At 35.5% G+C, this 24,269-nt stretch overlaps 3 protein-coding genes and 2 pseudogenes across 4 annotated transcripts; 1 reads left to right on the forward strand and 4 right to left on the reverse strand.

Moving 5' to 3' along the window:
* Nucleotides 1-118: 118 nt before the first annotated feature.
* On the reverse strand, nt 119-8,193 carry LOC120212833 (phosphatidate phosphatase PAH2-like). 2 transcript variants are annotated; one of them, XM_039211018.1, is made up of 11 exons: nt 6,532-8,193; nt 5,518-6,316; nt 4,720-5,300; nt 4,511-4,584; nt 3,571-3,655; nt 3,296-3,382; nt 3,058-3,130; nt 2,268-2,311; nt 1,756-1,884; nt 1,109-1,663; nt 119-466 (listed from the first exon to the last, which is right to left on the reverse strand). In XM_039211018.1, the coding sequence occupies exons 1-10, from the start codon at nt 7,834-7,836 to the stop codon at nt 1,457-1,459; spliced, it is 3,384 nt and encodes a 1,127-aa protein (XP_039066949.1). In that variant the 5' UTR covers nt 7,837-8,193; the 3' UTR covers nt 119-466; nt 1,109-1,456. The 2 variants fall into 2 exon arrangements, with proteins under 2 accessions (XP_039066949.1, XP_039066950.1); XM_039211019.1 differs by having other exon boundaries at nt 119-842.
* A 2,047-nt stretch (nt 8,194-10,240) lies between these two features.
* On the reverse strand, nt 10,241-11,772 carry LOC120212940 (BRI1 kinase inhibitor 1-like). Its single transcript, XM_039211119.1, has 2 exons — nt 11,722-11,772; nt 10,241-11,240 (listed from the first exon to the last, which is right to left on the reverse strand). Exons 1-2 carry the CDS (start codon nt 11,770-11,772, stop codon nt 10,386-10,388), a joined length of 906 nt encoding a protein of 301 aa, XP_039067050.1. The 3' UTR covers nt 10,241-10,385.
* Nucleotides 11,773-11,883: 111 nt separating this feature from the next.
* Nucleotides 11,884-13,713, reverse strand: LOC120212941 (annotated as a pseudogene).
* A 3,912-nt stretch (nt 13,714-17,625) lies between these two features.
* LOC120212834 (probable carboxylesterase 2) lies at nt 17,626-18,746 on the forward strand. Its single transcript, XM_039211021.1, has one exon. The coding sequence runs from the start codon at nt 17,731-17,733 to the stop codon at nt 18,700-18,702; it is 972 nt and encodes a 323-aa protein (XP_039066952.1). The 5' UTR covers nt 17,626-17,730; the 3' UTR covers nt 18,703-18,746.
* A 465-nt stretch (nt 18,747-19,211) lies between these two features.
* On the reverse strand, nt 19,212-21,767 carry LOC120212835 (annotated as a pseudogene).
* Between the last annotated feature and the right edge of the window lie 2,502 nt (nt 21,768-24,269).

Consider the following 24,269-nt stretch of genomic DNA (forward strand, 5'->3'; position numbering starts at 1 on the left):
TTGCAAAGACTTAAAGCACCACACGGGTGTATAAATATGAGAAGCCTTCAAGCACTTGTAAACTGAGAAGCAATTGTGTCAGGAGAGGAGCAGACAAGAATATTTTGATTATCGGAAATGGCGATTAAAACTCGTAACTAATCCATTGACGGTAAGCGAGTGATGACTGTTAATGAATTCACTACATGTTTAAAGGGATTTGATGAAGATAACGATGGAAGGATGAGCAAAGACGAGCTTGCCAATGCCATAAGAGTCTCGGGAGGATGGTTTGCTAACAGGAAGAGCAAGCAGGGAGTTCAATCTGTGGATGCCAATGGCAACGGCTTTATCGATGACAGCGAGATCAAAAACCTTGCGTAGTTTGCAGAGCAACACTTGAATGTTAGGATTTTGTTTCTGTGAAGTGTTTGATTTGAGTCCACATCCCTTTGCTCCTTTCTTCTTGTATGATATGTTCATCCATCTGTTGATTCGAACGAGTTAGTAATCCAAAAAACCATTCTTTCTATCCGCTCCCGAACATAAGATAAAAGATTGCAGATTCTATATTTTTTTTTAAATCAAATTAGATTCTAATATGAGTCTGCCTCTTCTCCCCTTGAAAATTTTTAACAAAAGTTAACACTTTTTAACAATTTGTCCACCTCAATCACATGGATTCGCTATACAGAATTATACATCAAATAATTCTGAACCCAAATAAAACTGAGATGAATCAACCCTTTCTATGTATGCAAGTTAAATCACTTCGGACAACGAGAGTCGGCCAGTTCTGCCTTTTAAAGACATGGTGGAAGTTCTAGCCAATGGCCGTGGGTCACACATAAACCTGTAGTTTCCTGCGCAATCTCACGTTAGAAAGTCAGAAAAATAGATACACTTGAAACTTCAACGGTGCTAGCTAGATGGATCTTGGAAAGCGCAGGCAAGGAGATGCAAGGTCTCTGCCTCAACTACTATATGTCTAATAAACTGGTACTCAAGTTCTGCTACTCAAGTTCCAAGTAGATACTAGAATGCTAATTAACACGATTCATTTCAGATGACTACCCAGCGATCCATCTCGAGTTTTTAACAAATATTTGAAACTAACATCAAAATTTACCTGTACAGCACCAAAAAGATGGCAGACATTGTACATCTATCTTGGTATCCGAATGCTCAAGACATCTTCATATATCAATCAAAGGAGGTGGCAGTTTCCAGAAATTCCACGAATTAAAATCCTCCTGCAACTAATAGAAGTAAATTAAGATGCAGAACAAAATAAATAAAATGAAACACCCTAAAATGAATTAAATTAAACTAAAAGATTGAGAGTTTAGACAATATATTCTCAGTAAGATGCTACTCTGGCATGATAGATGTCACCTAAGTGAAGGATGGAAAATCTAAAAGAAAGCAGGGAACAATCGGGTTTCTCTTCACAAAAATAAGTGTACGAAAACTCAGCCTAGTCACCATCACAACCATGTTTACCAACAGACATATCCACAAAAGGCTCTGATTGGGAAACAAACTCCATGTTGTGGGTTATCAATGGAAAAAGAAAAGGTAACAAAACCTGCTCCGCGGAGGCCATGGGCGGAAACATGGCATGAACAAGATCATGAAGGGAACTATAAGATTTGTCAACACAGTGGTTCATAGCTACCTCACCCTGCAAACATGAAACCGTTAGAAGAGAAGTTTGGTGCAGTAACATTGGAAGCATTTGGTAACCATTCTTTAAGCATGAAATCCTTAGATTACCTTTGGATTGATAATGAAGATTTTCCCTTTTGGGATTCCAACCCTAAGATAGCTGATTTCATCAGTATCTCTATTCCCAAAACCAGCATAGAATGGATTGCAATCAGGTGGAAACAATGCTTTGATATCCTATAAGTCGAAAGATTGAAAAGAAACTGAGATTTTAAGTTATAATGAATTTTAAGAAAAAAAATTCACATGCATAATATTAAGACCAATTTAAATCATAAGGAATGAAGTTCAAGAGTTGTAATTATATAAATTTGTTACATAACTCGATGATTCAAATCTAATTATGTTGAGAAATTCAATAAAGTAGGACATCCCTCTAAACAATGTAAATTGCTCTGAGACTTGCATGCAACCAATCCTACTGATTTGATTTATAAACCATTTGGATGTATATAAAAACTTGAAATGCTAGAAGTAACAGAAACTAATTTAACAGTAAAAATAATATATCAGATAAATTCAACATATTAGAAGCAAATATGTTAGCACAGAGAACTAACCTCTAAGCAAGCGATCTTGAACTCATGGGGAGCTCTTCTAATGACTGAGAAATATATAGGATATTTAAGAATTAATAATGTGGATTAGAGATACCTTTTGGGGTAAGAGACAAAGAAACAGATAAGAAGAAATATATACAGAAAACTCTAATATGGTTGATGGCTTAAAAGCACATTCTCCAAACCAGAAACAATAACATCTTAACCTTCAATTTAATTTTCAAAGTGATCAAGCATAGGAAGTTTTTAATTTCCTAATCAGAAGGCACATAAGAGAAAACAGAAACAAAATAAAATAGAACAAGCTTTCATATTTATATCAGTTCAAAGTGTCAATACAACTAAAACTTTGATTTTGGGTTGTAAATTGTAATTGCATGTCTCATGCATCAATTTTAAAGGTACAGCTATGATTACTCATCTTAGTTATTGAAGAAAAATCCTTAGGGGTTTAACATAATGGGATTTAATGCTTCACGATAATGCACCATGTCTCATGGATTTCATACAAGTTAATATAAAAGGAGGCATTTGCCTTATCCTACAGAGAATTGGCAATTTAGAAGCTCATAGAGTCGCATGCCACACAAATTTTTAATTTAATGTATTAAAATAATTGATGTCCTAATTGGACTATGAAGGCATAACGCATGCAACAAAACCCAAACAATAATAGACATTAAAATGGTATATGTCGAATAAGAAAAGCAAGCCTAGCAGTCACATATCTCACACATGAAATCAACCCCAGAAAACAGTTTAGTTAAGTCCCGGAAATGTAAACAATTACCTTCTCTATATAGGGATGGAAAAAGCCCATCAGGGGAAATAACAATTGGCCCATCTGGTAAAACCTTACCATCCTACAGGCATTAATAAAATGTTCAGTAAACAGTTCCACATTTTCTTGAGCAATGGTAGTATGCTATCCGAACAAAAACAACAAATAAAAACATGAATTTGTTTTAACTTATTGACTATCATTTTACTGTTCAATATAAGAAAAGCATTAAACTAGCATAGTTCACCTGCTTAAGGTTGACTAAAAATTTTCTAGTGATATATGCCTGGGATATCGCACGGGCACTAAGAAAAAGCAACTGGTACCCATTTTCCTGCAACACAGAAGAAGAATTTATGTATCGGAGATATTAATAGTGTTATTCATATTCTGAGTCTCTGTCAAATCTAGAACGCTTTTTCTTTATACATTGGTTTACAAACCAGAGGTTTTTTCTGGTTGTAAACACGAGAAGGAATAAAGTATCATGAGCTGAAAATTTAACATGTAAGATTACCCAACCTTAATAGCTGAAAATAAATGTGCAACACCACTCTGCGACCAATCTACCCCAACCAAAGGCATGAACTGACCTAGAACATCTGATCTGTATTGATAAAATAGAATTAGGGGAGCCGGAAATGACTGGAAAGGAAACCTCAGTCAGCAGCAATTAAGAAATTAAGAAAGAACCAGATTATAACAGAAATCTACAGCAAAAATACACGGAACAATCAGGGTTATGTGATTTTAGCTGTCTCCAATATCTTGTGGGCCAAGAGCCATGAAAACAAAAACAATTCACTTTGAGAAAAGGAAAAACGTTAATTTTGAGCTCAAGAGAAGATTTGAAGAAAAAACATAGGGTTATCCAATGGTTAATGCTAAAGCTGCATACTGTGATGAAAAAAAACATTGAATGAAACATAGAACTAAGGGGAAAAAATGCCAGCAATCAAAGCTCAAACTCCTAGCAAGTACATTTCCGGTGACTGAAATAAAAACATTTGGACAGCTGGAAGTATAAACCATGGGTAATTTCTTAGGCCATCGAAATCAGAAATCTGAATATTGTTTTATCAAATTGTTTTTCTCTATTTCACCCTAATAAACAGATTGTTTTCTTCTTTCTATAGCGTAAGCGTGTTTATCATGCAGCCCATCGATGGAATGACTCAATTGGGACAGAGATTGCCAACCTAAATCAACTGCAAACAAGCTTAGGTACCAAGGCCGAGCAACACCTCACAAAGCCAGTAAAATTAATTCCCAACTTGGTGTTATGCCCATTATAACATGAAGCTTGTGGTGAATATCATTGGTGAGATGTGGCTGTCATCTAAAACTGGCGATTAATTATCAACTTAATGAGATACACTTGAAATTTAACCTGTACTCAATCTAAACCATAAAGTGGCATAACAAGGTGCTCCGAATCAGCAAAACTCAGAAACATCCTTACCTTGTAATTGTCCCATCAACATCTGAGATTACAATACGAGTGTTCCATTTCCACAAATGTATTCTGGCATCAACCTGTTTGGTACATGATTTTGAGTCACATCCAGACTACAACCGAAAAATCAGAAATGACCTTAACAACAAAAGAGTAAATAATATTTCAGAATGAACATTTAACTTCAAGTAAGGATTTAGACAAAAAGAAAAAACCTGCTGCTTCCCAAGCATATTGGTTGAAAATGTGAAGGTTATATGATTCCTTCCTTCCTTTAAATTCAATGATGCCAGTTGTTCAGATGTTGGAGTGATTGCCCTGATCACCTTCTTCACCTGTTTGGGTTTAAGCATATTTATATAATTGCCACTAGCAGCACTACCATCTACGGCATTCTCAACATCCGAACCTCTGGTGTCAGCTGGAGCCAGCAGCACAGCCTTCCTGGATCTTGATCTTCTCATAGAAAAGGGCCAAAGCCTCCAGCTTCCACTACGAGAGGCTATGGCTTTTGATGGATCCCCTTCGATGGATTTTTCCGCTTTGTCAACAGGTATCATCCCTTTGGGTTCAAATACTTTTTCACTTCCAAAAGTAACCATCCCTAAAAGAATAGGGGCTGCTGCATCCCATGGAAAGTAGTAATCACCAATTCGAACAACAAGCCTATCATTCTTCACAATAGCGGGACTTAAAGAAATAAATTTCTTGCTATCCAGTTTTTCAGCATCAAATGCTTGACAGGCAGCTTCAGCGCCCATCCCTTCGTGTAGAAAGTGTTTGCAAAGAGACATCTCTGCGCAAAGCACAATTCATGTCACTTTCTACAGTTTACAGCTTAAAAAGCACCAGAAAGAGGGAATATTTTTCTACATTTAATAAAATCATAAAAAATAGTAAGTCGATTGTACTTTAGCACAATCCATGGATTTATCCATCACATCACAATAACCAAGTTCTCTTATTTATAATGAAAGGAAAAAGAAGATAAAAAGATAACCAAGTTCTCTTACCGACAGCAGGATTGTAAAGAGTATTTTTCAACTTCCCTGAAGTCTCACTCTCCTCACAACTAGACTTTTCATGTGCTAGTGGCTGTTCTTTATCCGCAACTGACCTTATACAGCTTGAGTCATCTTTCTTGATTGATGCCCACTTCATGGTTTCAGAATTTGAATCTAGAGAACGGCTTAGAGGATGATGATTGTTTACATCAAACAAGGCAAGAGGAGACCATATATTAGGAAGTGATTCCACCTGCCACTCATTCTTCTCACCAGCTACACTATGATTTCTAGAAATACTAATGGGATTAGAGACTATCCTTGTTTTTTCAAAAGAGATTTCCAGATTGGTTGATGGATTCTCCTGAACAAATTTGTCGGGATTTAAACAAGACTCCTTATTCACATTACATAAACCATTTACTTCTTCATTTTCAGTACAAATGGAGGGAAGATCTTTATTTACACAATTTGTTTTGTGGAGTTTGAATGCATCAAGGTCAGTGAAAAGGAATTGCTCATCCTCTGAACTCTCTGATGATGGAACACTTCTCTTTGGGTCACTATCACCATAAAAGTTCTCAGAATCATCAACAGACTCCACAGAAGGATCAACAACATCCCTGATATTTTTCCCATTTTCAACATGATCACCTAAATCACTAATGGGGGCATTAATGTGAATGCTACATGACTTAAATTCTTCCAAACCAATTACAGGGTCAGCACCAACCAAGTAAGATTCTGACATGGTTAATGTCCCTGTAGAACCTAACTCCATATCTTCAGCTGAATTGGGAACTGTAACCTGATGAAAACCACCTAGTACATCAGTACAGCAAGATTTATGAAGTATCACAAGAATTCTATTTGAAGAAAAACTTAGTTTCAATATCATTTCTATAGTAGTGGAGAGCAGTTTTGTTGTCTTTAAAAGAGTAATGCATTATTAATATCCTTAAAAATAATAATTTGTTTAAAATGTCTCTGCAACTAGACAGAACATTTTTTATGAGAGCTCACCTCTGGCACTGGCTCAGTTGTTGTAAGCAGTGTTTCAGCATGAACAAGTGCTTTACCATTTCCTATGTCAGAAAGGCACAGTGTTTCAAGAGTTTGCTCACTGGAACCATCCAATGTCATTTCTGAGCTCTCTGACATTTTGCCGTTAACAAAAGCCTGAAGACTGTCTGAAACATTCTCATTACCAGCCAGTTCATCAAACTGCTTGTCAATACATGATTCAAACTTATATTCACTTTGTGTATCAGGACCACTCATCCCTGACCCTGAGACAACACCAGTCGCATTCTCATCATGATCCAAATTCCTGATACTATTATCATCCATAACTACTGATATATTGGCTATTAGTTTGCTTTTGTCTTCCCCAAAACCTTCACCTAACGAGGAGGTTTCAACAATTTGTTGCTCGGCGCTTACACAAGACACTTGTCCGTTAGCTTCCTCAACAGAACACTCTAGTTTCTCAAAGCCAGAAGAACAGCTGACCTTTTGCTTGTTGCAGTAATCAGTTTTGTCTTGTAATGTCTGGCAATCAACACTGTTTTCCTCCTTATCACGTACATAAGTCTGAAACAGGTTTTCTTCATCATTCTGCATCCCCATTCCAGAACCTTTATTGTCTAATGCATCGTTTGTAGAAGAAAAACGCCAAGCATCATTCTTTGATCTATTGGAAGCAAGATTGGTAGACCACTTCACCTCCAGCAGCTCAGCAGCAAGCTCAGCACGCTCCAATGAATCTGATCTCATTACACCAGTAACACCAGCACCCTCCTGGTAACTATCCTCCTTTATTGACCTCTGTCCAGAAACAAACCCAAATATTCCTGGCCGCCGCGAACTGGTCCTAGCCACAAGTTTCCCATTACTCATATCAACTTGAGCCACTGAATTAGACTCATCAACATCATAATTGCAACTCTTGGACTTCATTGGCTTTCTATTACCAGACGGCGGTTCATCTGTCTCATCCCCAGAAGACAAAGGAAATGATACAGCATCAGGTTCCCTTTCTTCAACATCTATCTCCCTGAGAAAATATGCTTCACCCTTATGATCAAGAAACATGTTGAAATTCGCCTCGATGCCATTTACAGAGATGCTTACCGACTTTTCCTTCTCCCTTGTTTTTAAAACCCCTTGAAATTTACCGAACCGAACATACCAAGGCGATGATTTGAAGCTCCCATCGGGTTGCTCCACTACAATTATATCCACTGCGCCGCCAAAAGGATGAAATGGACCAGAGACGGAATACACACCGCGGGAGATATAGCTACCTAGCCTGCCCACCGCGTACATACTCTTTTCTTTGAATTTCTAAGACCGCCCAGATCTCAAACACTTGAAATTTCAAGCATAATCTGCTGAAAAAGTGTAAAGCTTTTAATTTTCCAAAAATCCCATATAAAAGAGTCTCAAATTTCAATACACAATTAAAGAACTCCAATCAATCAAAAGAGAAAACCTCGTCGTTGTAGATGAAGAAAGCCAAACATAGACAAAAAGTATCAATCTGGGAATTGTTCAATGCAAAGGAACTCGAAATTAAAGAAACAAACAATAAAATAAATAGTCAAACCAAACAAGATAAATATGTGTTCGTGTCTACATATACAACAGAAAAAAGAAACAGTCGCTGTCTCTCGTGTTCTTCTGTGTGTTCCTCAGCTGTAAACTAAACGCAAGTAAAAAAGAGACGTGAGCAACCAAACCTACAAAAGAAAAGGAAAAACCCAAACCGCCAAAACGAGAACGGTAGTTGACATGAATCAAAAGCATATTCGTATCCAGAAGATGCTGCGTCATTTAAAAAATAATAATTTTTAATTGTTTATGAATATTAAATAAATGAACATAATTTTTAAAATAAATATAAAATATATTTTAAAAATTTGATAGTAAATTTAAAATTAAATAATCTTAACAAATGTTTATTGTATCATCCAAATGTTTTTCAGAAATCATTGTATAATCCTAACAATTTTTACAAAGTAATATAATAAACACCCTGTTGAACAAATAATTTTTTCCTCGCCTTACATAAATAATCTTCTGCACCCCATTATCAAAGCAATTTTACCATGGATGCTCATAACAAAATCCCAAGTAACATTGATATTTATGTTATACAAAAGGGACTGTATGTACAAATCAATTGAGCTAAATCTTAACACCACTAAGATTCGTATTAATGATGGATAAAAAATTGAAATGTCTCATCTTGAAGAAGAAGATATATGCGCGTAGGTGGATGACGAGGAATTCGACTAATCCGGATTGGGTTTTTGTAGAAAGAAGGAAAATATCAAGAATAATGATTTTTCAGTCAAATTAAAATCATGTCTAACATTTGATTTTACAAGATTTTCCAAGGTATGAAATTTTCCTGTTGGTCCAATGAAACGGACACATCATATGACCAGTCCACAACAATCTCTCAATGGCTCTTTCCCTTACCTTATAATTTGACGGGGAAAGTATACCACTCAATCAGGTGGTCCTTTGCTCTTATTTGTTCTCATCTTTCGCGTTCAATGAATTCTGCATCTCTGCTACTATTTTCTCAATGTTTTATGTTCACTGTTCGTGCCCTGCAGAACAGAAAAATGCACATTATTTTCAATGCTGGATGTGCCTTAAAATTCTAATCACGGTTTTTTCTTCCTTGAGCCCTGCAGCTGCAGGCATCACCTTTTTGTGGGGCTTCTTTATTGTTCATGCTGTTTTAGAAAAGGGAATTCCCAGATGGGTCAATTCCATGGTTTCTGATATAATCATTCCATATCTAAAAACTCGGCCAATAAAATATTAGTTTGAACTTGCTTCAGCGATGCAAGCTTGTGTATATAAACTCATGCACGCAGACTTCAAAAAGTAGTATGAGGCTGGAAGATCTTCTGCCTTTGTAGACTCTGTAACTTTGTCGTGATGATGGGAAATTTATCACCTGGTGGACACAAATTTAAACTTAAAAATGGCCCTGGAAAAGAGAAAAAGAAGGCAGGGAAACTATGAAAATCGCTGCCATCATTACAACCTATCATCATCCTCATTATTATGGTCTTGGGTTTTGAATCTTTAATCAGTGTCACTCAAATGGATCATGTCTTTGATATTACTCCCAAGTACATTGTTCAACTTGAAAGCAGATGCAATTAGTTGTGTGCTTGATGCTTTTACACAAATTTCTCAAGCTGTCAAGTCATCATGAGTATCCCAAAGCTCTTTTTGAGACCCCCCATGGTCTGTGCTCTTCTATTCAGCTTTACTCCCTCCTACTTACAGTAGATTCAAACTTTTCCTTTTTCTGAGGGGGCTTGATTCATGGGAAAATTCTAAATAAAGAAACTTTTTTCAAGCAAAATGAACAGTTGAGAAAAAAAGGGCAGGCTTGATGATGATGCGTTGCTCTTTTTACTGAAAATGAAGAGGTTAACCATGATTTAGCATTTCAGTAGGAACAAGCAGAGGATACCAATAATCACACAGTTAGAATTCATCAGGGGCCAGGGAGTATGAATTATTAAATGCTCTACTAACCAATATTAAGAATATTCAAAAATACATCATAAATGCCTTCTCATATTTGACATTCTGAAATTTAATTATTAATTTAATGCAACCAACTAATCGTGTAAGGCAAAGAAAGGATCAGTCTTCAGTTTAAGATGTTGAAATTTATCAAAGCAATCATCACTTTTATCTTCAAACTAATTGCATACTCCTTTATAAAATGTACCATTTTATACACAGGAAAATATAATTATATATATGCAGTAAAAAGGAAAAGAAGGTAAAATAACCTATTGAAGTTAATAAATATGAAAAGAACAAAATCGAAACTGGGCCTAGCAGTTAAATTTGTCTTCCCCTTTAATGGAATTCTTGCAATGGGCAATCGCAGCTTGAATTGCAGCCTGCAACTCTTCCATGGTGCTGTAACTGGTTGAAGAAGAGTAGCCCGTGGTTGCAACAAGAAGACCACTGTTCGTAGGCGATATCCTCATCGAAGCCGGCGCTGAACAGCAATCTCTCCTTGCTCTCAACTCTTTGTCTTTGCTTCTCGAACTGAAATGGCCTGAAAATGAGTGAGATTGCCTATGGGGATGGCGGTTCAATCTCCTTCCTCTGAAGAGCAACAACGGCCGAACCAGCCTCACGTACCTCTTCAAAACATGTCTCAAGTCGAATCTCATCTTTGTCTTGTGCTTCTCTTTTTCTTCTGTTTCCCTGACGCCACGCCCTTTGTGGTGGTGCCACCTTGTTATACGGGGTAAGGAGAAAGACTTGGACTTGGGCCTTCCTTTGGCTTCAACGTCGTGGCTTTGATGAAAGTTACCAACTTTGGCATTCCCATGGTTCTTGTTTCTGCTTCTGATATTGCTGTCGCTTTTGCTTTTATAATTGGTGCTGCTGAGTTTATCAGGTTTGGATTCATCAAATAAATCTCTAACAGGAACGTTGCATCCATCCAATGAATTCGTAGAGCAACGTGGAGACACCTGGAGGTGAGAAAGGAGGTGGAGAGGGAGCAAATGACCATGAAAGAAAATGTCATCTGCTGGTGACAAATCGATAGCCATTGAAGGCGGGGTTTTGGTTTTACCCGGGATAGTGTTGGAGGAAGAATGGAGAGATACGACTGTGAAGGAGAATTCATGAGAAGGGAATGAAGATGCTGAAGGAGGTGAAGCTGGGGATTGCTAATATGTTGGTGCTGCTGCCCCTTCTTGTTTTATTTCTGCAACTTCCTTCCTAGTTTTTTTGTTGCTGATAACCATCCATGATTGTAGTTAAGCTAACTCCACAATATCTGATTCAGTATCTGAAATAAAATGATTTTTTTCCCCTGCTGAGAGAGGGAGAGGGGATGGGGAATATGGAGAGAGAGTGTGTGTGTGTGTTTGTAAATGGTACATATTTTGGTTACTTTTATGCATTATTCAATAAGATAGAAAGGGTGGTGGCGGTGGCACTTTGAAGATGGGGTGAGATTGAAATATTTTGGAGATTAAGCATAGAAAGGGTTGGGGGGTCCTTGTCAAATCCAACAACTGATACATATGCAATATAGAGGAAACAATCCATTGATTATATTGATAGACAAACCAGCAAAAACTTACCAATAACAAGAGATTGAACCATCGACTTTATTTGACAAATCCATAAGCTTAGACATCATACATTTACAACAAGCATCAAGAAAGAAGTGAACCAATGTCCAATAACCGCCATTACCAGCTAATGCTTCAAACAGAAAGTTCTACAAGACTAACAACACGGTTTCCACTCCTCATTTAATTGAATACTTCTCACTGACCCAGTGAGTGAGATCAAGTTTAGTATTTATATCACTCACAGGCTCTTCAACCAGGGGAGCATTTCTTCTGGTCCATCTTTCAAGCTTCTAGGTCTGTAATCCAACTCCATCTTGGCCTTGTTGCAAGTATATGCCCATTGATGCCTTAAAACATGCACAGTCTGCACGACATAGAAAACAGAGTTCTTTATCAAATGGTTAAGCAAAGCTATGAAAATGAAGAGCCGAGACAAAACATTATGATGTTTGTAGGGAACATCATAACAAATTCCAACGGGTTTAAATGTTCTAATATATTAATGGACGGAAGCCATTGAGGAGATCATACCGGGGGACTAATGAGAGGAAGCTTTCCTGTAATTCGGGCAAAAAGAACAGAAATCCATCCATAAACTTCAATCAATCCTAAAGGGATGTTGAATTTAGGCGTAGCAGTTCCAGTGATAATGGCAGCTACATCGAAAACATGCCTGAATGATGCATTTTCTCCTGTAAGTAAATATCTTTCCCCAGGTCGACCCTTTTCCATGGCTGCAATATGACCCTCCACTACATCATCCACATGACTGAAAGAAAACCCATCATTTCCACGGCCTATGTAACCAGGTAATCGCCAATTAAATAGTTCAATTATCTGAATAATGTACCATTCAATGTCATCAATTAATAGAACTACCGCAAGTTATAAAAAATACAAAATTTGAAGAAGAAAAAAATCTTACTAATTGAGCAACAACATTGCCGGCGGTAAGCTTGCCAGGACCATAAATTACACCGGGATATACTGGAATAATTGGCATCCCCTCAGCTATAGATTGCAAAGCAATCTTGTCCGCGGTGGCCTTTGATTTCTCATACTCCGTGCAGAAGAATTTCTGGATGAGTCTGTCAATTAGAGTTTAGAAAATCAGAAACAAAATTTATTTTCCTCGTTGAATAATCTGGGTGATTAACTGTTTATTTCTTTACCTGATTCTCATCGGCGATATATCCATCTGTAGGACCAATAGCGAAGAAGGACGACGTGTATATGATTCTCTTAATTGTATTTGTCTCCTTAGCTGCTTGCAGCAGGTTCTTCAGACCCCCAACGTTGACCTTTCATCGAACAATTTGATGGCAGCATTTCAGTACATATGTAAAAAGAAGGAATTATTAAGTGGGCAAATGCAATTTGATTTGGCATACAGAGACGAATCTGGAAGGATCTGGAAGCCAGGGTTCGACGAGTGCAGCGGCGTGGAAGATGACGTCGCAGCCGGAGCAGGCATCTAAAAGGGATGGGTAGTCTGTGACGTCGCCGTATGCAAGTTCATTGGCGGGTGAAGATGAAGGAAGTCCAGAGAGGTCACTGGTGCGCCGGACCAAGGCTCTGATGTTGTAGCCGCGGTTCAGCAAAGCGTGGCACAGTCTTCCTCCTAGATATGCCGATCCGCCAGTTACGAGTATCTTCGTACTTTAAAAAAAATTTAGCTGACCTATTCCATATGGGGCAGGGCACGTAGGATATAATCATAGCAGGTTACCCAACGTCAGAAGAATAACTCATGTAATATTTCCGACAGTTAAAATTATGAATTATTTATTTTGAGACTCGATTCTATAATCATAAAAATAAAATTCTTGCACTTTATCAATTCTTAAATTTAAAATAGTAAAAAGATTTGCAAAATCCTTGTAAACATATTTTAAAAGAAATGATCATCCAGCTCAGTTGGTAGAGCACAAGGTTTTTAACTTTGAGGTCGTGGGATTGAGTTCCACGGAAAACATTTCATAATTCGAAAGTTTCTTACGAAAACTACTCTCAACTTGGTATTGAGGGTAGCTTAGTATCTTACCTCTCCTTACCCCATATATATGAAAAAAAAATGACAGCTATTTTTTTGAAAACATATTTTAACTAATAACTAAACAAACATGACACAAATAAGAAAATAATCCGACACAAATTTATAAAAATATTAAAATTTAAATAAAATAATTTGTTCTATTGCAAATTTAAATCAATATGAAAAATTACATGAATATGTACGAATGTACAGAGACTACAAAAGTACATATCAATTACTGTATATATTATTTTTATAATTAAGTTCTCACTTTTTTAAATATTATTTTTTATCTTTATAATTAAGATCTCATTTTTTTATTTTTATAATTAGATCCTTAATTTTTAAATCTTTTTTTTTATCTTTATAATTGAGGTACTAATATTATTCAATCTCACTTTTTATCTTTATTATTGAAATCTCTATTTTTTCAATCATTTTTTTACTTTTATAATTAAGGCCCCTAAATTTTTAATTCCTCTTTTTAACTTTATAATCGAGGCAATTAGGTTTTTTAAATCTCAATTTCTACCTTTTCTTCCTTTACAACTGAGGTCTCTAATTTTTTTTTTCAATCTCAAATTCTACCTTTATAATTGAAGCTTATAATTTTTTAATCCCTCTTTTTTAACTTTATAATTAAAGCCCTTAAGTTTTTTCAATCACACTCTACCTTTCTAATTGAGGTCCCTAAGTTTTTTTAATCTCAATTATATCTTTATAATTGAGACCCCTATTTTTTTCAATATCGATATATACTTTTATGATTAAGGCCTCTAATTTTTTTCCAATTTCATAAAATCCTCAATTTCTCATCCATTTCTCCATCTCTCTAGTTAATTCATTTAGTTTTGAATTAAATCTAATTATATTTGTCTTTTTTACAAATGTTATTTTTCATTTTACCAAATATATTTATTTAATTTCTCCAATCTCAATCTAACGATAACATAATATGTTATTCTTTATTTCTTAATTTATTATTAAGAATCAAACACAATACCATAATTCATACCCACATTCGATTTTTTATTCTCTTAGTCGTATTTAAGGTGTTTTCTTAACAAAACAATGAAATTAATATTCGAAAAAGTTTAATCATTTTCCTACGATATTAAATTAATTGTTTAGAGTATTGGAATATAATTTACTTCTATTAAGGCTCATTTTTTATTTTCGCTCAAGGTCTCGAAAATTTTCAAGACGCCTCTGCTGAAAGTCATTATATTCCAACGTAAGTTTTGGATCAAACCACTTTATAGTATTTTTCTCCAACAAAGGATTGGGTTTTGTTGTTGTTGTCGTCGTGTCTCCATCTATGAGAATCTACTACTAGTCTATATTTCATAAAAGCATAGACTTCCAATCAACCATTGCACATAATCAATACTTTTGATAGATAAAACTTCTGAGAGGCCCATATGATATGTGGGAATAAAATTTAAAATTAAAATCTAATTTACTGACCTACAAATAATATTGATTAACATAAGAATGACATGTAATAAAAATATATATAAATACTAAGATTTAAAAAAAAAAAAATCTTCCCTCATGAGACCGAAAGGTTAATTTAAGAGGTCATTTATAAAGAAGTTGACTTTCGACGCCTATTGGAGGCGGCCCGACACTCATTTATTTCGTTATCTATCACTCAATATAAAATAATAATTATTATTTGATTTATAGATAATATACAATTTCATGTACTATTAAAATAATTTTATAATAAATTTATTAATATCTAATTCACTTAATATATATAATTATACATTGTTAATGTGTTAAATATTATTTTTTAAAACATGAGTAAATAATTATGATGATGTTTATTTTAATTTTATGTCGTTATGATTGAATTTTAATTTAATTGATATTATTATCATTATAATGTATACAAAGTTCCAAATATAAGTATATTTAAACAGATAATTACTTATAAATATGAAATTATTAATAGTTTAAGTACGAAATAGAAAAAAACTATTAAGGTTCTAATCAAATAATAACCTGAAATTCAAAATGTTGTCACCAACTTCATTCCTTGAGAAAAATAAAAATTCTTGATTTTGTAGCTTAAAATAATTGATGCATGGACCCTAAAAGTTCTTCGATGTACAATCACTACCGCTTTAACCCTACACATCAACACTGTTAATAATATACGCTTTAACCCTTGCAACTCACAACGATTCCTCATCCACAAGCAACTTTCACAATAGTTGAAAGAAGCAAACTTTGTTCCTACAAATCAAGTATGTTAACCCCAAGCAACTTTTTAATTTAATTAGGAGCGCAAACATTCATAATTTATTAAGTATTGAAGTTTAATTAACTTTAACGTAGTTTAAATATCATATAATTATTTACTTATTACATATAATATAAGCTAATTTATTTTAAAAATACACAACAAAAGTGAAGCAAAGCTGTAACACACCAAAAATTGGGTTAAATTGAAGTGTTGGTAAGTTTATTAGTCTATTTGGGAACTCTTTAAAAATATGGGGCTTTGGGTTGTAATTAACCCATAAATATTGGGGTTTGAATACCCAAAACTTGCATTCACGGTTACCATTTGGTATTTTGAAAAAAAAATAAATAGGCACTTTAGTATGTTCTCTATTTATTTTCTCTCAACAAAACATTTTTTGTTTTTCTTCGATTCATTGCTAATCGAGAGGAGGTGTTCGAGACCTTTAGTATCATTGCATTCGTCTCGTCGACCTCGTTCATTCGGTGTCCTTGGATTTCTGTTCACCATTTCCGTTTGCAATCGGTGAAGTTTTGAATATTCAGAATTCACTAAAAACCCCATCTCTATCGATCTTTTTCGCAAACTGGCCCGGTAAATGATTCCCCTTAGTTGGAATTATTTTTCTATAAATTTTGGTATTTTTTCGGCCATCGTAAAGTCCCCCATGCGCTTCCATGCGTAGCCGTGCGCACATAGGATTCGTCCGACAGTTTGGACCAGCTAAACCGATCACCCCTTGGACCGAACTGAATGGGTCGTTAACCCTACCCGTTGACCGTTTCCTTTTGACCATTAACCATTAAATTTTGATCATTGACTTTTTATGAAATCATATATTTTTATATTTTTCAATGTCTTGAGTTCATTTCCATAGTCCGTTTTGACCAAATTATGACATGAAAGCCCTGTTTTGCATCGTTTATTGCTTAAAGTCAAGATTGAATTAAGTAAATTGCGGAATTTTGGACTCACTTTTTGATATTGATTTCCGAAGGTGATCACGCTTCTCAGCATCATTCACCAGTTGACCCTGACCGTTCTCGCTCAGCTCAATTCGATTATGCCCGTTCGTCTCGAGATACGCATAAGTATTATTTAGTGACTTTATAGTATTTTACCGTTTAGAATTATGTATTATGTGTTCATAGACTAGTATTGTTTTAGGTTCCCATTCCGCATGACCTAGTACTACTAAAGTGGGAAACGTAAGGCCTGACCGATATGCATTTTTCTTTTATAGGTGTGTCCCCTTGACCTATTCGATATATTTAACGAGTTATGTTATATTGTTATCTGTAAACATGTTTGTGATATGATTATATATATATATACACGCGACATATCTAACTTCTGAATACTGTGACCGATATATTACATGCCATATATGTGGGGTGGCTTGGTTGAAAGTTGCAAAAACTAATGGTGAAAACAATGACACATGATTCGTTTAATGGGTAAAAGTAACAAAATCCTGTGACAGATGAAAGTAGACAATTGAATCTTGAATGTCCAGATAGAAAAACTTGAAGTCAAAGGCAATTAAAATCTTGGTGGTTGTTGATGGATTTTATATAATAACGGTGTATACAATCAATGATGTGGAACTTCCGTAATCTCTCTTTAAGACAAGGGTATCATAAGTCTTGTTAAAAAGGGCAGATATCTGTAGCTGGTGCAAATCGCCCCTGTTTCATTTTAAGCATTTTTCTTCCGTCTTTCCCTTGTCTGCCTTAGTTGCTTTACCCTTGTCTTTACAGTTTACCTTTCTTAATCTCACAAAAGACATGGATTCCAAAGAAGTTGCTCTCGATTTGTTTCCCTACCTTAAAGTATACAAAGATGGAACCCTGGAGAGAGTCGCCGGAGTTGAAGTAGTTCCCCCAGGACTTGATCCTGAAACCAACGTTTTATCAAAAGACATCGTCATCGTACCCGAAACCAGTGTCTCGGCTAGGATTTTCCGGCCCAACTTGGCTACTGAACATCAAAAGCTACCCCTTGTAATTTATTTTCATGGTGGAGCCTTTTGCGTTGCATCACCCGCTTTTCCAAACTATCACAACAGCCTCAACAAGCTCGTTGCTGAGGCTAACGTCGTTGCTGTTTCGGTTGGGTACAGGTTAGTCCCGGAGCATCCTCTTCCTACTGCATATGAAGATTCATGGTCTGCACTTGAGTGGGTGGCTTCTCATAAGGACGAAGAAGGCAACCAGGAGGCTTGGATCAAGGACTATGCCAAGTTCGAAAACGTGTTTTTGGCTGGTGATAGTGCTGGTGCGAACATTGCACATCACTTGGCTTTACGGATCAAGGAGTCGAATTTGGGTCACAAGTTGAAGATTGTTGGTATTGGAATGATCCATCCTTACTTTTGGGGAACCAACCCAATTGGATCAGAGCTGAGTGACCGGTTGAGGAAAGATTTAGTGGATAAGTGGTGGTTGTACGTTTGTCCCTCTGACAAAGGGTGTGATGATCCGCTTATTAATCCGTTTGTGGATGGATCCCCTGATCTTGGAGGCTTGGCATGTGATAGGATCCTTGTTATTGTTGCAGAGAAGGATACACTGAAGGATAGAGGGATGCTATATCATGATGAGCTGGTGAAATCTGGATGGAAGGGCAAGGCAGAGATTATGGAGACACAAGGTGAGGATCACGTCTTCCATATCTTTAATCCTGAATGTGACAAGGCCAAGAGCTTGATCAAACGCTTAGCCTCTTTCATTAACCACGGGAAAGATCCTGTTGAATGAAAATGTCAAACCTATATTTGTTTGTTTGGTAGTAAACTAAGTTAAAAGAATGTTTGCATTTCCTTTTCATTAGTCTTGGATTGATGCACTTCTGCATGCGTCGTTTGATCATTTCCTGCTATATGGGCCATGGCATGATTATACTTTTGTTTTTACTTTTACAAAAGAGTTTCCGAATTTCATTTATTAGGCGTGAAGGATCATCAACCAATCATGATGACATGCTACGTGGGAACCAGGCACTCTTTAAGATTGCATATTTCTTTTATGACAGTTCATTTCAACGCCATTCTGAGCAAAAACTTCTCAACCAAATATTCGAGGGAATGATGAGACCTCAAGTCAAAACACTGAATATGAGCATGATCAATTGAACATGCTAAAATGCAAACGGAGAACCTCAAACAATTGCTAAAATGCAAGTCCAACTAGCTGAAACGATATCCACTCTCTTCCACGTACACAAAGGGAGGGAGGGACAAAAGAGGGATAAAATCATAAAAAAAATATTTAATGACAGGTAGATAGTCGCTTTAAATTTTCAGAAAAATACATAAACAGTGCACTTGACCGACGGTATATGATATCAATATAGAGATGCAATTACAGAACTTGAAAAGATAATACTGTTGCTAAGAATCTAGAACACGACTGTGTCAAGCATAGTTCCCAAAGTTTGAACTATGTTCGAGGAAATCAAGTTTGAGACATGTTCCTCTAAGTGCTTCTTGGCATCTTGTCGCCCAACATTCACGATTGCCAGCTTCTCAGGGGGTAATTCATCTTCCTCTTGCACTGCCCTGTTGTATTTCATAGCTAAATTCGACATTTCCTGCATAAGTCAAAACTAACCACCATCATTACTTTGCCTTCTGTAAGACCATTTTTCATTATAACCGGCAATTAGTCATTCGTTAGGAGTTGCATTTGAACTTTTTGAGCAAACATTCTAAACGCAACTTCAAGTAATGGTCTTCAAGTAATTCATATCAATGAGGGTCAACATAAAGTCGATACAAAACCAATGGTTCAACACCATAAAGTCTGCATAAAACATTCACTCACCTGAACAGTCTGTTCATTGGTTTTCGAATGGGTATCAAAACGCCTAAGTGCCAGTCCATCAGTCCACTTCTTATGAAGATTCAATAGCATCTTTTCCTCAAGTTCATTCTTTCTGTAGTTAATGGCTATAGAATAATAGTGTCTATTTAGACCATGGATCAATGCCTGGCAATGAAAGATAATACGATGAGATCAGTTCCCATGTCCAAGAAGCTATTAGGAAAAACTCATACAGCATCCGTTTGCACTCACTTGGATAGATGCCTTATTAAGATGCCCCAGATTAGATGTTGTTTGACGCGGTTCTTGGCCAAGCATCATGGTTTGTGGGTTGATCAAACGAAATGCATCAATCACCACCTTCCCTTTAACACTCTGAATTGGATCCACCACCACTGCAACAGCCCTTTGATTCAAAGCTTCAAAACTGTGATAGCAGCGGCAGATGTTAGCAACAGCTAGACCACCTTTCATTGATCAAAATAGTTAAGGAAATGTATATCTATAAATAACCCATTGAAATGGTCTTTACTAGAAAAGGTCAACGTGTGAAACATACAGCAAATGGTATGTGATAGGCAAAAAGAAAGCTCACATCAAAACTTTTCAGACCTTGTATACGTACCAGAAAAATATTCAGCGACCTAAACTTATGTTTCGAGCAATTATGATACTTATAAGCTGTCATATACTCACATATTTTTGACACATTGTACAAAGAATGATACTAGGCAGACACCAAGTCTCTGTCATGATTACTAATAAGCATCAACGATAATGGCATATATGCATTTTTTCTGGGAAAGGTAGGGGTTACAAAGCAATGAATAACAATAAATACAGTGCAGTGCCCAAAATGATTTAAGGACAGAGTTGACAAGCAATCCTTTACCCTTGAACACCCCCCTCCTCTGAAACCAAAATAAAAATAGGACTGAAAAGTAAAGGAATTTAAATATAGAAGTAAAGTATTAACACTAACGAGACATTTGAAAAACAGTAAATTCTTCTAAGCAACAGTAACACAGAAGTTGACTAGCATTTGTATGATGCAGCAGAATGAGAAAATGTTAATCACAACCTGCTGTGTGTTTATGTCCACACCAGAAAGCCAACAGCCAAATCCTGGATGTGAATGGTACACCCCACCACCATCTCTGGCCTGTAACAAGAAGTAAAAATGTCAGCAACCAATCTAGAGAAATAATAGCATGTGATCATGGAGTACAATACCATCTAATCTTGTCAAATAAATACCATCTCCTCAAATTTTGAGCTATTCCCAACAACTAGTATAAGTTAGCATCAACGAAACTAGAGACAAGAGTATAGACAACGCCTTCCTGTCTGTTTGAGCATGTCAAGCATATTTGTTTGAAAAACATGATCCACGGCTTCGACACTAACACCAGTACCGCTCTGTGGCATTGCAAAGACATCCACGACACGGACAGTGTACTCATCAACAAACTCTCCCAACATCAAACCCATAACTTCCATGGGGACTCCGGCTCTCCCTATAATATGTTCAAATCAACCAAATAAAGAAACATAATTACAACAATCCCCTGCAAAGGCTAAAATTTTTAACCCTAAACAAGAAATCGAAAGAGCTCACGGTTCTCATAGACAAGCACGTGAATCGGAAAATTATTTTTTACTTAATAAAAAACAAAAACTGCAGGAAAAAACAGCATACTTTTAAGAAAAAGACGAAACCCTATTTAGCTTAGAACTCCATACAAGCAGAGGCTGAGAAGATTAGAAAGAAGAATACCGTGCTTGAGCATTTTGAGAAGGGCGAGAGAGGAGATATAGACCAACTCTGAAGAATCGAGGGTTGGGGAATCTGGTGGCGGATGACCCAAAGCTCCTCCAGCACCGGCGTACATCCTCTGCAATCTCTCCATGCGGACCATGCCTGACATGGTCTGATCGGAGTTTTTGGAAAACTTTTCTTTGGCGGCAAGACAGACGAAATCCTCGTCCCTGTAAAGGCTTGATATACGTATTTATACCGAACTCATAATTTCGGTTTAGTCTTGTATAAATGGAGAACTTAAATGGCCCAAAATAAAAAAACATGGGCTTCCATTGAAAATATCCTATGATCCAATGAAACTGGCTAAAATAAGCTTCGGCTTAACAATACAATCCTCTTCCTCAAGTTATGGAAGAGCAACTTCCCACCTCCTCTGAAATCATCACCATCCTCGGCATTGATGGAGGTGATATTAGAGGGATCAGATTAAATAAGTAATTAAACTTTCAATCAAAAATAATTATACCTTCAATTTAGTTAAAAATCAATTATAACCTTAAATTAGACTAAATAAATCAATTCACTTTCTTTTTCACATTATCATTCACACATGAAATATCATGTTAATATTAGAATGGTCAATATTAATTAATAGACGAAATAAGTACAATTAAATGTGTTCGATAAAAGAATATATAAAATTAAAAATATAAATAAAACTATTGATTTGAGTTTACTTTAGAAATAAAATCCCCTCAAAAAGTTTTATCTTGGACTCTCTCTCAAATTTCGATCCCAATGACTTTTCTGAGTCTGCCACTGACACCATGGGAATGCAAACCAGACCGCCTGATCCGGGCAATAATGAAGATCCAGCAATGGAGATCGATACACCGGCAAAGACTCCTCATACTTCCTACGCCTCAATTCTCACCGGAAACGCTAACCGAGATGGAAAGATAGTCGATGGGTAAGAAACAGTGGAGGAAGAGTTCATCTGTTGGAGGAGAATCTCATTATTGGCACACGGAATGGTATGCACTCTATACAATTTTCAGAACGAGCCTATAAATTAATGGAGGCTAGCATGGCGAAGACGGTGGTTTTGAAACTCTTGGATCGTAATATCGGCCTTCACGCCATCACGAATAAAGCGTTCGATATAACATCCATAACTCGTATATGTTTACAATTATGAGTTAAATATGTTATATTAAAATCTCATAACATTTCTTAAACTTAATTACTTAAAAATTTTGTTTCATCGTAAAACATTTCTTTATCAAATTTAAACATGTTTTATTAAGCGTATATATTCATAAAATAATAATTTATCATTCAAACAAATTTAATTTTACGCAACAATTAAACAATTCAGTGTTGTTTCATAACTATATAAAAATGCCTAAATATTAGTTGATTTAAAAACCACTTAAAACTTAACATTTATACTATTCATTCATAAATACGATTATAACTAAAATAGTCAAAATTAAAATAGTCCTAAATTACTATTACATGCCATTTTAAAATAAATTCGATAAAGCAATCCACCGTATATAATGTACATGATACTAATAAGTCAAAGATATGATGTTTTACTGGTACTGTCAGTAGGTTTGATTTCCAAAATATGCTTAGAAAACTCCTCACTTCATGTACTTTTTCATCATCACGCGCTAAGTAAAACTTAGTGAGATAATTATACAACTAAAGTAAGTTAAAATATAAAATGAAATAAAATATTTTATGACATAAAAAGAAATGTAATTTAATAAAAAAAAACATTGAAACTTTCAAACCGAACTATATAAATCAATTTCCTCTTCAGAAAATTTGAAAACCACCAACTCATGATTTTATCAAAATCACGTAAATCAACATCAAATATAACAACTATTTCATATTTCTTTTTCATTCGTTTATAATTCAAAACTTTCATTTTCACTTCATATTCTTTCCTTTCAAATACTTTTCTTAACTTTCATATTTACTTTCATAGCCCAATGCATATTTATAAGAGCACAAGGTACGTGAGTAGAACATAACGTGCGCACAGGGCACATCACAGTGTCAATCTTAACTAAAACATATAATGCACTTCATAACATGAGCACTAACGGCGCAGAACATAATGTACACGAATGTACTATAATTTAACTGAAAAGTACTCAACTTAATGACATGTCAAATGTATCACGAAAATCATTAATTAATCAATGTTTGAAAATCATAAACCTTAAAAATTAATCATCATAAAAAATCGTACTTTAGCAGTTCATACCCTAAATCACTCATAAACTTATTGAAAATATTATAGAAATCATCCATAATTAAAAGTTATAAATCATACTTGAAAATAAAATGAGATTGACTTATCGTAAGTCATCATCGATCATAATAATTAAATAAATAAACTACAACGACATCAATACTTCATATAAAAGTCAAGATATAAGTCTCACTAAGCTTTAAGCTTGATTCTTTGTTTTCGATTCACTTCTATCATGAAATTTATCACAATTTCATATTCTGACATTTTGCACTACCTTCAAAGAAATATTATTTTTATTAATATACACACTTAAAAATTATTCCACTTATACCAATGGAAACTAGACTTGAATATGAATGTAACCATAAAAGGAAATTATTCTACTTCAATTTGTACAATTTATAGTGAATTTTCAAAGTTAACTTATAGAAGTTGTTTTGAGCAGAATATGCTGTCCTGTTTTCT

The sequence above is a fragment of the Hibiscus syriacus genome, unplaced genomic scaffold (assembly GCF_006381635.1).
Source record: "Hibiscus syriacus cultivar Baekdansim isolate YM2019G1 unplaced genomic scaffold, ASM638163v2 tig00110017_pilon, whole genome shotgun sequence".
NCBI classification, from domain to species: Eukaryota; Viridiplantae; Streptophyta; class Magnoliopsida; order Malvales; family Malvaceae; genus Hibiscus; species Hibiscus syriacus.

Bases quoted from the DNA above. Each gene is read 5' to 3' on its own strand.
- LOC120212940 (XM_039211119.1), bottom strand. From the start codon at position 11,772: ATGGCGGTTATTGGACATTGGTTCACTTCTTTCTTGATGCTTGTTGTA. The intron at 11,241-11,721 runs GTATGATGTCTA...CCAACATATTAG, and splicing joins TCTTGATGCTTGTTGTAAAT to CAATCCCCAGCTTCACCTCC.
- LOC120212833 (XM_039211018.1), bottom strand. From the start codon at position 7,836: ATGTACGCGGTGGGCAGGCTAGGTAGCTATATCTCCCGCGGTGTGTAT. The intron at 5,301-5,517 runs GTAAGAGAACTT...TGCTTTGCGCAG, and splicing joins TCTTTACAATCCTGCTGTCG to AGATGTCTCTTTGCAAACAC. The intron at 3,131-3,295 runs GTGAACTATGCT...TAATGCCTGTAG, and splicing joins TTTTAGTCAACCTTAAGCAG to GATGGTAAGGTTTTACCAGA.
- LOC120212834 (XM_039211021.1), top strand. From the start codon at position 17,731: ATGGATTCCAAAGAAGTTGCTCTCGATTTGTTTCCCTACCTTAAAGTA.